Below are 14,910 nucleotides of genomic sequence, written 5' to 3' on the forward strand. Positions count from 1 at the left end.
GTTACAAACTTAAAACAAAAGGTCATATTTTCACAGGGTGCCATGTCATCACATCAATTTGAAAAAGACTAAAACGAAAATGTACACAACTTTTACAATTTTAAAGCTACATGGGCAAATTTTTTTTTTAAGCATTATCCAAAAACAACTACCTGCCTTCCAGCAGAGGTAGAATTTAAAAAGATGTAAAGAATTAAAAAACAATAAACTGACATACATGTAAAATAGATGTAACTACACGTATTAATCCTTAGACATGAGTGAAAAGACAAAATTTAGCCTTTATTTCAACACAGGCAAAAACAAAATATCAAAGTTTTAAAAAACATGGAAAGAAAATAATTAAAAGAAGAAACAAAACCTAACAATACTGAAACACATTTCGTATTTATTACATCATAACTCTTTTAAAGATCCTTAATGTTCGGGGCACACTATACACTCTTCCAACACTAGACACTGGTGAGACATGAAACCCCTACTTGCAACATCATCAATCAAAGGCCACTTTCGTTTTCTCCATAACCTTCATTAAAGCTTTTCCTTATTGCAGAGATGACCTGACCCAAGTAAAATTTGTTGTCATAAAACACAGCAACAGATCGACCTTGATTAACAAAGTGAAAAATACTATCTTCATCATCATCATTAAGGTTTTCGAAACTGTCATGTGGCGCTGAACAATATTCATCCAATCTGCCTTTTACAGGGCTGTTCATCATTTTTGTCTTTGCCTCCAAAATGTGCTCTTAACTCATTAGCCCTTGGTGCCACGCTTGTGCATCAGGAGATAATACCTTACTTCCGAGTTCTGATGTGTCAAGGTCATTAAGATACACCAAAATGGGTGGTATTACAGGAGAGTAGACAGATGTAGCTCTACAAGAATAATAAATAATCTGGGCTTTCTACTTGCATTACAAAATACAGAGGGAAAAACGTATTTTGTGACCCCCCAATTTTATTTACACCGAATATTCGCCCGTCATCAGAATCAGATTTTGTGACCAGATTTTAGACTTTTTGGCCACAGTTCTAAAGTAGACCAGTCTAAACTGCACACAGACAGACGAACCTTTGCAAAAGAACTCCAACTTTACCCACAAGCAACATAGCCAATGAAAAATGACATTTCTAACACTACTAGGCATCAGACTGCAAACTTTTGGGTATGTATTCAGAAGCAGCCCCCAAAATGTCTTTCCTACTCATATTTCAGGCAAAAATGAAACAATTACCTGGGATTCATGAATTAATATGTTGACAATCTCTTCTTAAAACTGATTTATAGTTAAATGTTTCATTCCAAGAATAACTAAGATGGTGAATATCTGCTTTAACTGCTAAAACCATACTTGTGTGTGTGTGTGTGTGTGTGTGATTTGGATTTGTAACGTAGCTTTAACAAATTTTCAGTCATATCGCTAAAATGTCTGCAGTATGACAGTTTATAGTCATGTCTAGCACTGGGGTATCATGCTGCAGATATGTAGCATGATGTCCCAACCAGTCACATTATCCTGACACCAGGCCGACCAGTCCTAACACTAACCTCTTAATGCCGAGCGCAAAGCAAGGCAGCTGTTATTACCATTTTAGTAAGTCTTTGGTATGACTCGACTGGGGATCGAACCCACGACCTCCCGCATCCAAGGCAGACGCTCTAACCACTAGGCCACTGGAGTGGTCCATATTGGAGGAGGTAGCTAAGAGTCTATTAACATTGAATAAATTCATACAAGGACGACCATATTTGGATATCTCTGCAAAAATAACTGGGGTGGGTGTCTTTGCTTCCTTGGCTTCTTTCTCCTTTTTAATCCTTTCATTTTCAAACGTTTTTTTCACATAACTTAAAGCTGCTGATGACAATCTTTTCTCGTTTCATATGGTGTTGTCTTTAGACCTGAGGTTTTTTTTTACACTAGTTTCATGATTTTTACAGCATCAACTGCACTTTTAGTGTTTAGCCAGCCAATGGTTACTATTCAATTTCAACATCTGAACAGTAGAATGGTGATGGAGAGAAGAATGGCACCTTTTTCCGATGTCCAAGTCCAGATCACTGAAAGCACTGACAATGGTAATTTTTTTTCTTCTGGGAGATCTTTTCCAAAACAAACATTACGCAAAACGTCAGAGACCTGTTTTTTTTGGCAACTTTCACTGTCTTGAATCAGAGTGACTTAAATGCATCCATAAAAATATCATCTGAATGGAAAGTAATAGTCAAGAGCTTCTTGAAAAACTCATCTTGGGTATCAAACTCTTTTCCAAAAAGATAAAAGATCACAACTAAACATTTGTGTAGGATAAACAGAAAATGCATCCAAATGATTAACCATCTTCTGAACAAACTTAAAAAATACTGGTATTTTTCCTTGCTGTTTACAAGCTTCCAGTATGAGCCAGTCACTTGATAAAAAAACAAACAGCCTGCAAAATATTTAACAAGGCTGGGTATTGTAAATCAGCTTCAAGGCTCTCAATTTTCAAATTTTTGTGGTTTAAAAAACTCCTTCAGAAAGCTTAAAAATACTATCCTTGTGAAAACAAACTGCTGCTGCTCCTTGAAAAAAAAATTAAACCTGTTGCTCCTGTAACTGGGAATTAAACTATTGGGGACTCCCTCCTCTTCCAAAAACACAAGCCATTTTTGGCAAAGACCAATCTTGTCATCTCCCCTTAGTCCTAGGAGACCACAGGCTAGGCAAATTATTCTTGTGGAAGCACTCTCTGATGTAGAAAAGCCCAAGAACTTGGGCACTGAATCATGTTCAAGGGGTTCTTATTTCTTTTTTAGAGACAACAGCTTCTAAAGTCTTTAAAGTGGTTTCACACTGACAATTGACACCAATAAAGATGCTGACTTCAAACTTCATAAAGTTTCTGTCTAAATGATTTAATTACAGCTGCCCTATCACTCCTTGTTGAATTTAGTTTTTCCATCAAGTTCTTTAAAGCTGATTATAGTCCTAACATGACTGTCGTGAGAATATATATCAAAAAATTCTTGCAAAAGATCTACACTAACATCTACTCTCTTGGCCTCCTCTGAAGCAACAATGCAAAATCCAAGAATTTACACGCATTTTCTCAGCAGCCTGATATTTGCTGATGCAATGTCCCTCATCTAAAATATTTAAAACAGACTGGGTGCAGGATAGGTCCTTTAAATTAACAGGACTATGAAAAAGACGGGAAGAAACAGCACTGATTACTTTGTATCATTTGTTTGTGCAATGTCAGCAGTTTCAGCTAACAAAATGACAGTCTTGCAAACATCATGGTTCCCACACTTTTCTAAATATAAATTTCCAGCTCTTTTCCAGGTTTTTTCCAGGATGAAATTCATTTTTTTAAGGTTAACATATGACCATTACTGAATGGAATTAAAGAATATTTTGGATTATAAAACATGCATATTCCATATCTGAAGATGTTTCTCTTTCCAGACTCTCCAAAACATATATGTCATGTACAAAACCATAAAATGAGTCACAACAAACAAATTTGACTATATTTCTATAAATTGGCATTTAAAGCCATTTCAATGTACACAATACAAATTCTAACTTTACTTTTCTGACCTGCATTATGTTGCTCATTGGAGACAACATAATGAGCATAAATTTTGTTTCCTTTCAAACCTTTCATTCTAAAGAATTCTAGAGCAATATATGTGCATGTTATACAAAGTAAACATTTCCAATCACAGTATGAAAAACCCCAAGAAATGCAAAGTATTAGAATCTTATCTTGTAACGAAAAAAAGGTTAAACCTTAATTTGTATGTGCCAATAAAATATCAAACAAGATTTTTCAACCAACCTAAACTCTTTAAGATGATTCGGTTAAAAATTCCATCATTTAAAGACATTTACAAAAGGGTTTATTTAAATTTTGACAAATGACCTGCAAAATTATATAATGTTGTTTAAACAATTAAGGGCTGAATTTTCTGTAAAATCAGCTTGTTTTCTTGCAGTTCCCAAACCTGTATTGATACATGGGCTCTTATCATTTCTTAATATATTATAAAAAGGACAACAATTTCCCAATTCTCCTGCGGTCTATTTAAGATCTAAATCCAATGCTTCAAGCTACAAGTCACTGCGTAATAACTTCGCGCCAAAGATCAGCTCAGAGATCTGACATTTTTCTAATCTGGGTCTCCTCCGAATATTCTTACCCAATTTTCACAGTTGGACATTTAGGATGGAGTGTGGGTTCAGAGCAATTACATATAAAAAAATTGAAATCTGCCGCCACAATAAGATAGCTTATCAGCGGGCCTAGCAAATTTAAACAATGTTATATTGACTTGTACCTGCATGAAATCAATAGGAAAATTATTTATTTTTCAAAAATGGCAAGTATTATAATCGTTATGTCTTTAATCCGCTGACAGACTAGTTGAAACTCAGCACAGATGAAACCTGACCCGGTAACTCGCCAATTGCGTTAGTAGTCACATGACTTCACAAATCTCAAACGACATCAGAAGTCCAATAGTCACATGATATCAACAACAAACTTCTTTCAATGTGTTGTACAAAATTTCAATTATATTAAATGAAAGTCTGATACCTTTTGTAAAAACCAGAAATAACATTTTTATTTCGAGAACAACTACAAGAAACTTGGCCAGTCTGATTCATCAAGCAGAGTAGTCTGGTTCCCTGCTTCGTATTCTTCCTGCGTGAGAGAGCACATGTCAATGTGGTAGTCACGTGATACAACAAAACTCCGGAAGTTGGTCTCAGAATAAATATAGAGAATTTTGTGCCTTTTCGTTTTTGTATTTTTATTTCAACGACTTTCATTTTAAAAAAATTCTACAATATTTGAAAACAATGGTTGTGAGATTGTGTGTTCTCATGTGACTGGCAATTTCATCAATGCATTAGTTTTATCGTTGTTCAGAAGATTAAAGACATAACGATTTTAATACTCGCAATTTCTGAGAAAAAAATAATTTCATATCGATTTCATGCAAGTATAAATCGATTTAACAATGTTTAAGTTTGCTAACCATCTGCTAAGCAGGTATGCTTTAACGCCACCATGTTGGCCTCTTGTGATGCTAGACTGGTTTTCATACCTTCCATAAAAATATAAAAATATGGATATCGAGCTGTGAAACAAAAAGTCTACTAAATGAATCCAATCCAATGAGCTTTTAATTGATTGTCTCAACAAATATATTTATGGCAAGCACCCAAATGATCCATACTGCAACCTCCTAATATTCTGGCTAGAACTCAATAAATTTGACTCACAATCAGTTATGACTCAATTACGTAACTGTTTCAGGCATCAAGTTGTGGAGAAAAATTCCCGAGGGTTTTCCCGACTTTCGTCAATATTTGCAAAATTCAAGGGCTTTTCACAGTTGGGAAAAAAGTTATCATTTCTCCAGACTTTTTCCCGATTTCCCAGTAGCATGGGAACCCTGGAACAATATCATCTGTAAACTCATTTCAATTTTCTGTTTTAGTGTTAATGCTTCAATCATTATAATCACAATACTTTTCAAGCTCTTTTTTTTAAGACTGTCAGCTTTTTCTTTCATATCAGTATTTGTATTGCTTAACTGTGTGTTTCTCTTCTCTATTTTTTTTTCCGATATTTTCAATTTCATTTGTTCTTTGAGAGAATGCATCCCATCCTGAAGCTGTTTGATTTCAGTGTCTTTGTTATCATTGTCTTTGAGAACCTGGTCAACTTTAGCAGAAAGCCATTGGTGACTTCAGTGAAGGTCTTTTTTGTCTTTAAGTGTTTGACAAAAATATTAGCTTGCTTAAGATCAGATCCCAGTGCATGCTCTTTCTCCTTGATCTTTGCCATGTCTTTCTACAAAGCAGTGATATGACACTAATAGATCAAACGTTTTTGTTCAAGACAGCAAATTTTTCTTGTGTTAAAAAGCTGATTGATAATCTCATTTTGGCCATCATCAGTGTATAATGATCAATCTTTTTCTGATTAAATGGGCAAGGCTCTGGTTTTGCAGGCAGTTGTGCAGAGGAACTGACCCAAGTAGATTCCAGTTCAATAGTAGATTTAGGACTAAAGTTGTGAAGGGAAAATATCTTTCATATTACAGAGAAAAATGAACAATCTGTTTTTCCGTGTGGTTTTGTCTTTAAAATATTGACAAGTTCAAAAAAGGTTGCATCTACAAATTCTTTTTCAATCTATCTTTAAATTGGATAGTCTCAAATTTATGCTACTTATACACTGTTAAAACCAGCTTTCAGTGATGATATAGTCTCATATTTATGTTATTTATACTGTTGAAACCGGCTTTCAGTGATGATATAGTCTCATATTTATGCTATTTATACTGTTGAAACCGGCTTTCAGTGATGATATAGTCTCATATTTATGCTATTTATACTGTTGAAACCGGCTTTCAGTGATGATATAGTCTCATATTTATGCTATTTATACTGTTGAAACCGGCTTTCAGTGATGATATAGTCTCATATTTATGCTATTTATACTGTTAAAACCGGCTTTCAACTCTCAATTGGTTGGTATATAATACATGGATGTAGATTTGATAGGTATGGAGCACTGTCCAATGCAAAAAAGGGCACCATTTTTTTCTAACCAATAAAATACTAGCCACAGGAAAATATTTTTCCTTAACACGTATTTAACAAACATTAATCACAAACTTCATAATTAACAAAGATAAACAAAAACTATACCATTTAGAAGAAGAAAACATTTTAATGTCACGTTTTTATTGATATGACAGAAAATAAATTCACAGTGAGATAAAGAAAAGTATCAAAAATCAGGTTCTTCCATGTTTAGCCAGTTTAACAGAGGAATTTGGATGACCAATATCCATCAATGTCCAACTCTAAATAAGCCATAGCTGTTGGTTGAAGAGTTGTATTTAAGAAAAAAACATTGAACATTTGTGATAAAGTTAGACAATTTGTGTACAGCAGGAAAAGGAATTACAAACACATACAGGGTATAGAGTATGAAAAGGAATTAGAAACTTGTACAGTGTGTAGAGCACAAACAGGCACTAGAAACAGTGCTGAGCATGGAAAGGCATTAAAAATAGTGTAGAACATGAAAAGGCATTTAAACTGTGTAGAACATACAAAATCATTAAAAACAGACATGATCATGAAAAGGCATTAAAACAGTATGTAGAGCATGAAAAGTCATTAAAAACAAAGTTAAGCATGAAAAGGTATTAAAACTGTAAAGCATGAAAAGTCATTAAAAAGAGTTAAGCATAAAAAGGCATTAAAACTGTAAAGCATGAAAAGTCATTAAAAACAGTGAAGCATGAAAAGGCATCAAAACAGTGTGTACAGCATGAAAAGGCATTAAAACATAGAGTTTAGCATAAAAAGGCATTAAAACAGTGTGTTGTGCATGAAAAGGCATTAAAAACAGTGTTGAGCATGAAAAGCCACTAGAAACATCGCGCAAGTGACTAGATGAAACTTTTGCAACCCCAGTAGGACTATATAGAATACATCATAATTACAAGCAATTCTGAACACAAATTTGCTTTTATTAACCAATGTGTGAAGGAGAGAGGGATGGATGTATACAAAGATACAGAGACAATCTTGCAAATAACGAGACAGGATATAAATATACATAATTTTCAGTGAAAAGGAAGCAAAAGCAAGTGGAAGCTAGAATTACCTGCTTGAATTTGGAATGACTGGCTGCTTGTCTTCCAGTATGTAGTCAGATTTATACCTCCAGCTGAAGCTGAGCATGAAAGTGTTGCTTGATTATTACCACTGATAATCTTTTGCTCCAATGGACAGTTAGAAAAGGTGATACCCCCTGTCAAACAAAAAAAGTAGATATGGTTTGCTGTCTTGTTGAAATTTAAATGTAGTTTATCAACATCTTCAATGGTGAAGGCCAGAAATGTTGTAATTCAGGATAGGCCATACAAAAAAATAACCAAAGTAATAAACTAAAATGTACACATTATTATCACCAAATACAAAAACAACCTCCTAGCCAATGCAGTTCAAAGTTATGAAATTTATTGGCAGTGCAACAAACACTGATCATGACAAACTGAATACATGCTGTTTCCCAGTACATAATGAACATACTAATAAATACCATCAGAACACGGTCTAGGAAATTACCCCTCGGTATATTACCCCCCTGCAACTACCCCCCTGCCATTACCCCCTATCAACTACCCCCCCAGTATATTACCCCCCTGCCATTACCACCCCACCCCCCCCATATAATTCTTATATCCCAACAGTAAATAATAAATTAAAATAAATTTCAAAAGAATTTATTTTAAATTTTTATTTTAGCAAATGAATCTCAGCCTTGAAAACATATACTTGTCCTGGAATATTCAATAGTAAAATCATCATATCATAATGTTATATTACCATAAAATATGTTATATTTATAAGATTACAGCTGGATGTTATGTGCAATCCCTCGCAAGTATTCTAAGTGCTCTCTATTAGCAAAGTCATTAACAATGTTCATAATCCGAGCATTGCAGTCATGATATTTCTTTCGAGTTGGTTCCGCTGGATGTCCTCCAAGTTGCTGAGAAATTATTACGTTCAGGAATGATTGCTCTCTTTGAAGGATTGTCAAAAAGCGCCAAATGTTTGGAAGGTCAGCAGCAATGGCAGCTTGCATTTTTCGATGCCAACCTTCAACGCTGTTGTTAGTGTGAGGTAATTCATTTTGAACACGGCTGTGTACACTCCAAACTTGAGGAACAAAGACAGGATTAGCTCGGCGTTGACATCTTCTTCTGCCAATGTAGTTATCTTCAAAATAATCTAACAATTGATTCATGTCGTCATCTTCTGTAAGTTCTTGAAGTTCTTCAAAAACCTGCACAGTGTAAGAAAGTGGCACAAAAGCCAAAGCAGCTACCATTCTAACAGACATTGCAAATTCTGAATCATTTTGATATCTTTCCTGAAATCCAAGAGCTTGTACATTTCGGTATATGTTCTGAGAAAAATGATAAAAACATCCTTGTACATCTATCCCTGCGTAGCATTCTGCAACAGAATTCATGGCTGCTTTTTCATAATCCATCATAACTGTTGCAGGCTGAGCATTTAGAATTAGTGCCTTTATCTCCATGAAAAGACGCTGATAAGTTTCCATAGTTTTATTTGGGAGCAAGCAGTAGAGGCAAGAAATGACATCACCACCGATGAGTGCATGCACCGTATATAATTGAAATAAAAGCTCAGGCACAATAGCAAAAGTTCCATCCATGAACCAATTAGGAGACTGTGCTAATAATGATGACGTTTTATCAGTCCTAAAGATTAAAATTCTGTTTATATCTCCTACACCGCTATCAAATAACAAGAAATTCTCACCATTTGGAAGTTTCTTGTATACCTCAGGCAGTTCAATGGTTGCTCGATCAGTTGGAAGAGGCTGTGGAGCATGAATAACTTGTCGCTTTCGTCGGACCTGACGACGAAGATGTTGTATAGGAACCATTTGTACTGATGCTCCTTCCCGGCCAAGAATCTGTTGAGGTGTTTCTTCTGTTTCCACTGCTCTTTTTGTAATGTTTTGTCTAACTTGCAGAACTTCACATCGTGCTGAATCTGGTGCATGTGTATGTTCATGCAGAGATCCTACTACAACATCATTTATAACTTTGATCTTTGCTTTACATTCAGATACTCCTAATAAATTTCCTCGTCGTTTTTCACATTTGTAACTGATTACACCTGCCGCTAAATCTTTCTGCTTTACATAGACATATCCATTGTGCATAATTTTTTGCTTTCCACGTATACTCTGAACTTTATCCATGGTAAAAATATTTCTGGTGATATATATTTTTAAGAACGTATATATATATATATATATATATATATATATATATATAGTTTTACTGGAGCATGCGCATAGAAATAATTTTTGCTTGAAGTATATTCAATGAGGTGAAGCCAATACCCTTATCAGATTGTATTTGTGTACACTTAATTAGAAACCATTTCTGCTCGAAGTATTTTCAGTGAGGTGAAGCCAACACAATTGTATAGATGGACCACAGATTAAACTGCTAAAATCATTTTTATTGTTGTGAAGCCAATACTCGAATCAGATTGTGTTTGTGTACACATTAATTAGAAACCATTTCTGCTCGAATTTTATTCAGTGAGCTGAAGACAAAACAATAGTATAGATTGAGCACGGATTATCAGATTGTGTTTGTGTACACTTTAATTAAATTCGTCGTATTTGCTTTAGTTCGATTTTGTATCTGTATGTCTAAATGATGCTAATGGCAGGGGGTAATATGCAGGGGGGTAATTGATAGCGGGGTTATGGCAGGGGGGTAATTGATTTGGGGGGGTAATGGCAGGGGGGTAGTTGCAGGGGGGGTAACTGACGGGGGTAATGTCCTGTTCCCCAGAACACAGCTGCTACCAAGGATAAAACATAAATATTGAAAAATACCATCAGAACCAGAGCTGTTGCCCAAGATAACATATACCGACTATGCCCATCTGCAACATGTGCTGTTGTACACAATAACGATGTTCATAATCAATAAAACACAAGGTGCTGTCTCACTCAGGTATAATGAGCACTGATTAACATACATCACTACAAGTCTTCTGATGAAAACCAAGTGTCCGTATATGCATCCATTCTAGACGAGTAGTGATAACAAGATCCAAGACAGTTGTCGAAGAAGCCATACTGGGTGTAGGATTAGCAACATTTTCATTGAGAACCTATTTGGCGCCATAAGAAGTCTATTAGTAAAACAACATGTTTCTATAGCCATTCGATTTTGGAGAAGTGTGGATTATATTTTCAAGATGGCCACTATGGTATCAAAATTGAGGATCAGTCTGCATTATTTTCATATTGGACCAACTAGATACCGTAAGATTTCTTACATGAAAACCCAATAACAAGATGTTCAAAACAGCCATAATGTCAAAATTACCTTCCATTGCAGAGTAGCAATAAAAACATTTTCATGATGGCATCCAATTGCTAGCAATATATATTGGCCATCATTTTTTTATTTAGGACCAATGCAGCATTATAAGAAATCAGCTTGTATAAAGTCCCAGTTGATAAATTTTGGAGGAATAACAATAACAAGATTTTCAAGATGACTGCCATGGTGGCCATACTGTGTGTGTGTGTGTGTGTGTGTGTGTGTGTGTGTGTGTGTGTGTGTCTCTCTCAGACATGCACCAATTCCATTATGACTAAAGTGGACATCATTAGAAGTTTTCTGGTGAGAGCACAAGGTCGATACAACCAGCCACATCCAACAAGATCAAAATGGCAATTGTGATGATGATATTGGGAGGTCAAATTGGCACCATTTTCGTTTACAACTATCAGAATAAATATTTCAGTGAAATTCAGAAGTAGTGATACCAAGGTTTTCAAGATGCTCAGTGTCAGCTATATCAAACATCTGAGCATTTCCACTTCATTGATGGCTAAGACTTTTAATAAATATAAACATTGATAGAATCATTTACTAAGGAGTAGCAATAATGCGATAAGACCAACTAGACTTGTTATGCCGTCTGGTGAAACCTCATGTCAATATGACTTTTTATTCATGTGAGGTGGCAATAATAAAATTTTCAAAATGGCTGTCGTGGTTGCAATACTGGACCTGAGTTAGGTGTTTTTTCTCAATAAAGGACCAACCAGACATCTAAACAAGGCTTTTAGTGAAAACCTGATGCTGACAAGATCATTCATTCGGGAAGAGTGGTAGGAACAATATTTACATGATGGCCACTCTGACTACTATACTGAATAACAGAGCAGCACCTTTTACATCTGGACGTGACCTAGACCATAGGAAGAATGTGTTTATAAAGCTTCATGGCAATCACCCATGTAGTTTAGAAGGCCTAGCAATAACACATTTGAATTCATGGATCGACAGATGACAGACAATCCCACAAGCTCTCCTATGACAAGTATAGTGAACAAACACTGTTCATGACCATGAGAACACATGTTGTTGCTCAGAAAATCACTGATCATGACCAAAATAAATCTGATGTTGGCAGGATAACAAACACCTATTAAAACTGTGAAAACACATGTTTTTGCCCAGGATAACACTGATTATAACCATCAAAATGCATGTGTCTGCCCAGGATAACACTGTACATGACCATAAAAACGTGTTTTGCCCAGGATAACACTTATTATAACCATCAAAGTGCATGCATTTGCTCAGGATAACACTGTATATGACCATCAAAACATGTGTTTTGTCCAGGATAATAATGTTCATGACCATCAAAACGTGTTTTGCCAGGATAACACTGATTGTAACCATTAAAACACATGTTTTTGCCCCAAGATAACAGTGTTCATGACCATCAAAACATGTGTTTCTGCCCAGGAAAACACTGTTCATGACGAACAAAAGACATGTTTTGCCCAGGATAATACTTCATGGCCATCAAAATACATGTTTGTACCCAAGATAACACTGTTCATAACCATCAGAGCATATGACATGCAGGATATCAAACACTGATCACCACCATCAAAACACTTGATGTTGCCAAAGAGAAGAAGCACTATTCATGACTATCAATTATATACTGTTCCCCAGGATAACAAACTTTTCAAGACCATCAGAAATCATGCTGTTTTAAATGTAAACAATCTGGGGACTAATTTTATATGACAATATGTAGGGAAAGCATAACTTGGATCTCATATTGCAAAAGGAAAAGACAGGAATTCTGCAGTAGTGGAATTCAACATTTTTTTAAACTGGATCCAGCCAAGTAAAATTAGATTTCAAATTAGCCACTGTGGGGGCCATATTAATATAAGATCAGCACTATTTTCATTTAGGACAAACTAGATATCATAAGAAATCTTTGGATGAAAACATTGGGTCAGTATGACCATCAGTTATGGAGCATCGATAATAAGATAACAATATATGCTTGCATTAAAACACAACATTTACGTTCGAATAGTTTCATCGAGATCACCAGCAAAATGGATGACCAAGACTTAATTTGAAAAACCTTATTAGAAATTTTTTTTTTTAAATGAACAGCACACATAGGGTGCAACAAATAGTGAGAACCACAAAAAATTTGTGTTACCTTTTCCCCATTGGTTTTAATAAGTTGCACAACTAGTGATTATTGTTGTGAGAAACCTGCAATTCCATGGCCTGGCAGCATTTTTCCTTATGTAACCACATAACTGGCCATTTCACTAAGCTGGCATATGTAACTACACGATTGGCAATTTCACTATGCTGGTGGCTTATGTAGCTACACAATTAGCCATTTCACTTAGCTGGCTTATGTAACTACACCATTAGCCATTTCATTAGGCTGGCATATGTAACTACACAATTGGCAATTTCACTATGCCGGCTTATGTAACTACACCAATTTTAAGCCATTTCACTAAGCTGGTTTATGTAATTAGACAATTAGCAATTTCAGTATCATGCTGGCTTATGTAACTACACAACTGGCCATTTCACTAAGTTGGCTATGTAACTACAGAATTAGCCATTTCACTAAGCTGGCTTATATAACTATACAATTAGCATTATTTCACTAAGCTGGCTTACACATCATTTTAAAAACATGATGGTTCTAATCTCCCAAATTAAATCATTTGTTTACCTATTTTACTCCAGTCTGATACAAATTCTTTCCAACAATATAGGACAGTATGTACTGTCCCTTTCTCATAATCAAGATCATCCAAGATCTTTCAAAGAATGAGATCTTTTGAGAAAGAAGCAGGTGAGAAAATAATACAAACTGATTACACCATTGAGAACTAATTTCACTAATATGGACAGATCTTCCTGATAATAAAAGTCAACTGATATAATGGTTTTATAAGCAACGGAGCTGCTCTTCTTGAGAAGTCATTTAAATATTTTTCTATTAATACAAATAACAGCCACATTCGATTGTGGATCAGCATCATTTAATTACATCTGAAAGCTATTGGGTACAAAAAGCATGCACTCACTTACACTGCATCTGACCATTTTGGACAACTTAAAAGTATTCAGAGAGCAAAAAAGATCTATCTTGAAGAATTCAAAAGTCTGAGAATTTTTCAACTTGTTTTAATTCATAAACTTTCAAAAACTGAGACTGTACCATGTATTTCAAGAAAACATGTTATACTTACTGTATATTGTTAATTTAAAAGTCTCATTACGGGGTTGTCCATTGATCATGGCTGTACATGTATACAGGCCTGCATCAAGTTCATGTACTGGCACGAAATTTAAAGAAATAGAAGACGTGCCTTCTCTGGATGCATATAACCTGAAAGAAAATGAAATGATCAAGTTCATTTTGAGTTCAAATATACTGATAACTTGGTGGGCTGATGTTATGATGCCTTAGATTGGGTCAAATAGATGAAAATATATTATGTGGAGAGTGTTTAGAACAAGACAATTCTGAATGGTTTTCAATCAATACCTGAATTCTGCTTTCATGCTTTATCTAAGCATGGTACTTGTCAGGGATTCTCTGGGTTTGTATTCTGGTGTGACCCTGTTCCCCATGCCAAAATGCTCCATTTACTTAACCCGACTTTAACAAAATTCCCAATGACATCTTTCAAACAATCTGATGCAGTCTCACTAGAAAAGGGCTATTATGTGACAAGCAAGGGATGAAAACAGCCAATCTAACCTATGCTATTTATTTAAAAGTTCAAGAATTTTGTCACTGTCACTAGGTTCATACAGATCTGGATCCAGAGCTGAAATTCAATGACTATTCAATGTCCTGTTTCCAGTTTTCAATGACTACTCATGGTATCAAGTGTTCTGCTTCAGTTACTAATTTAAACACAAGAAACAAATACAAAACCAATACACTGAAA

General features: G+C 35.2%; 1 protein-coding gene across 1 annotated transcript in view; it reads right to left on the bottom strand.

The window, feature by feature from the left end:
* LOC149797120 (hemicentin-2-like) overlaps positions 1–14,910 on the bottom strand; it is a 287,779-nt gene that overhangs the window by 219,990 nt on the left and 52,879 nt on the right. Inside the window, exons 3-4 of the mRNA XM_089961792.1 lie at positions 14,203–14,342; positions 7,690–7,836 (exon numbers count right to left, since the gene is read on the bottom strand). Coding sequence (XP_089817918.1) covers positions 7,690–7,836; positions 14,203–14,342 — 287 coding nt within the window. The remainder of the gene's footprint in view (positions 1–7,689; positions 7,837–14,202; positions 14,343–14,910) is intronic.

Source organism: Sinohyriopsis cumingii, chromosome 6 (assembly GCF_028554795.1).
Source record: "Sinohyriopsis cumingii isolate HCF-2022 chromosome 6, ASM2855479v2, whole genome shotgun sequence".
Taxonomy (NCBI): domain Eukaryota; kingdom Metazoa; phylum Mollusca; class Bivalvia; order Unionida; family Unionidae; genus Sinohyriopsis; species Sinohyriopsis cumingii.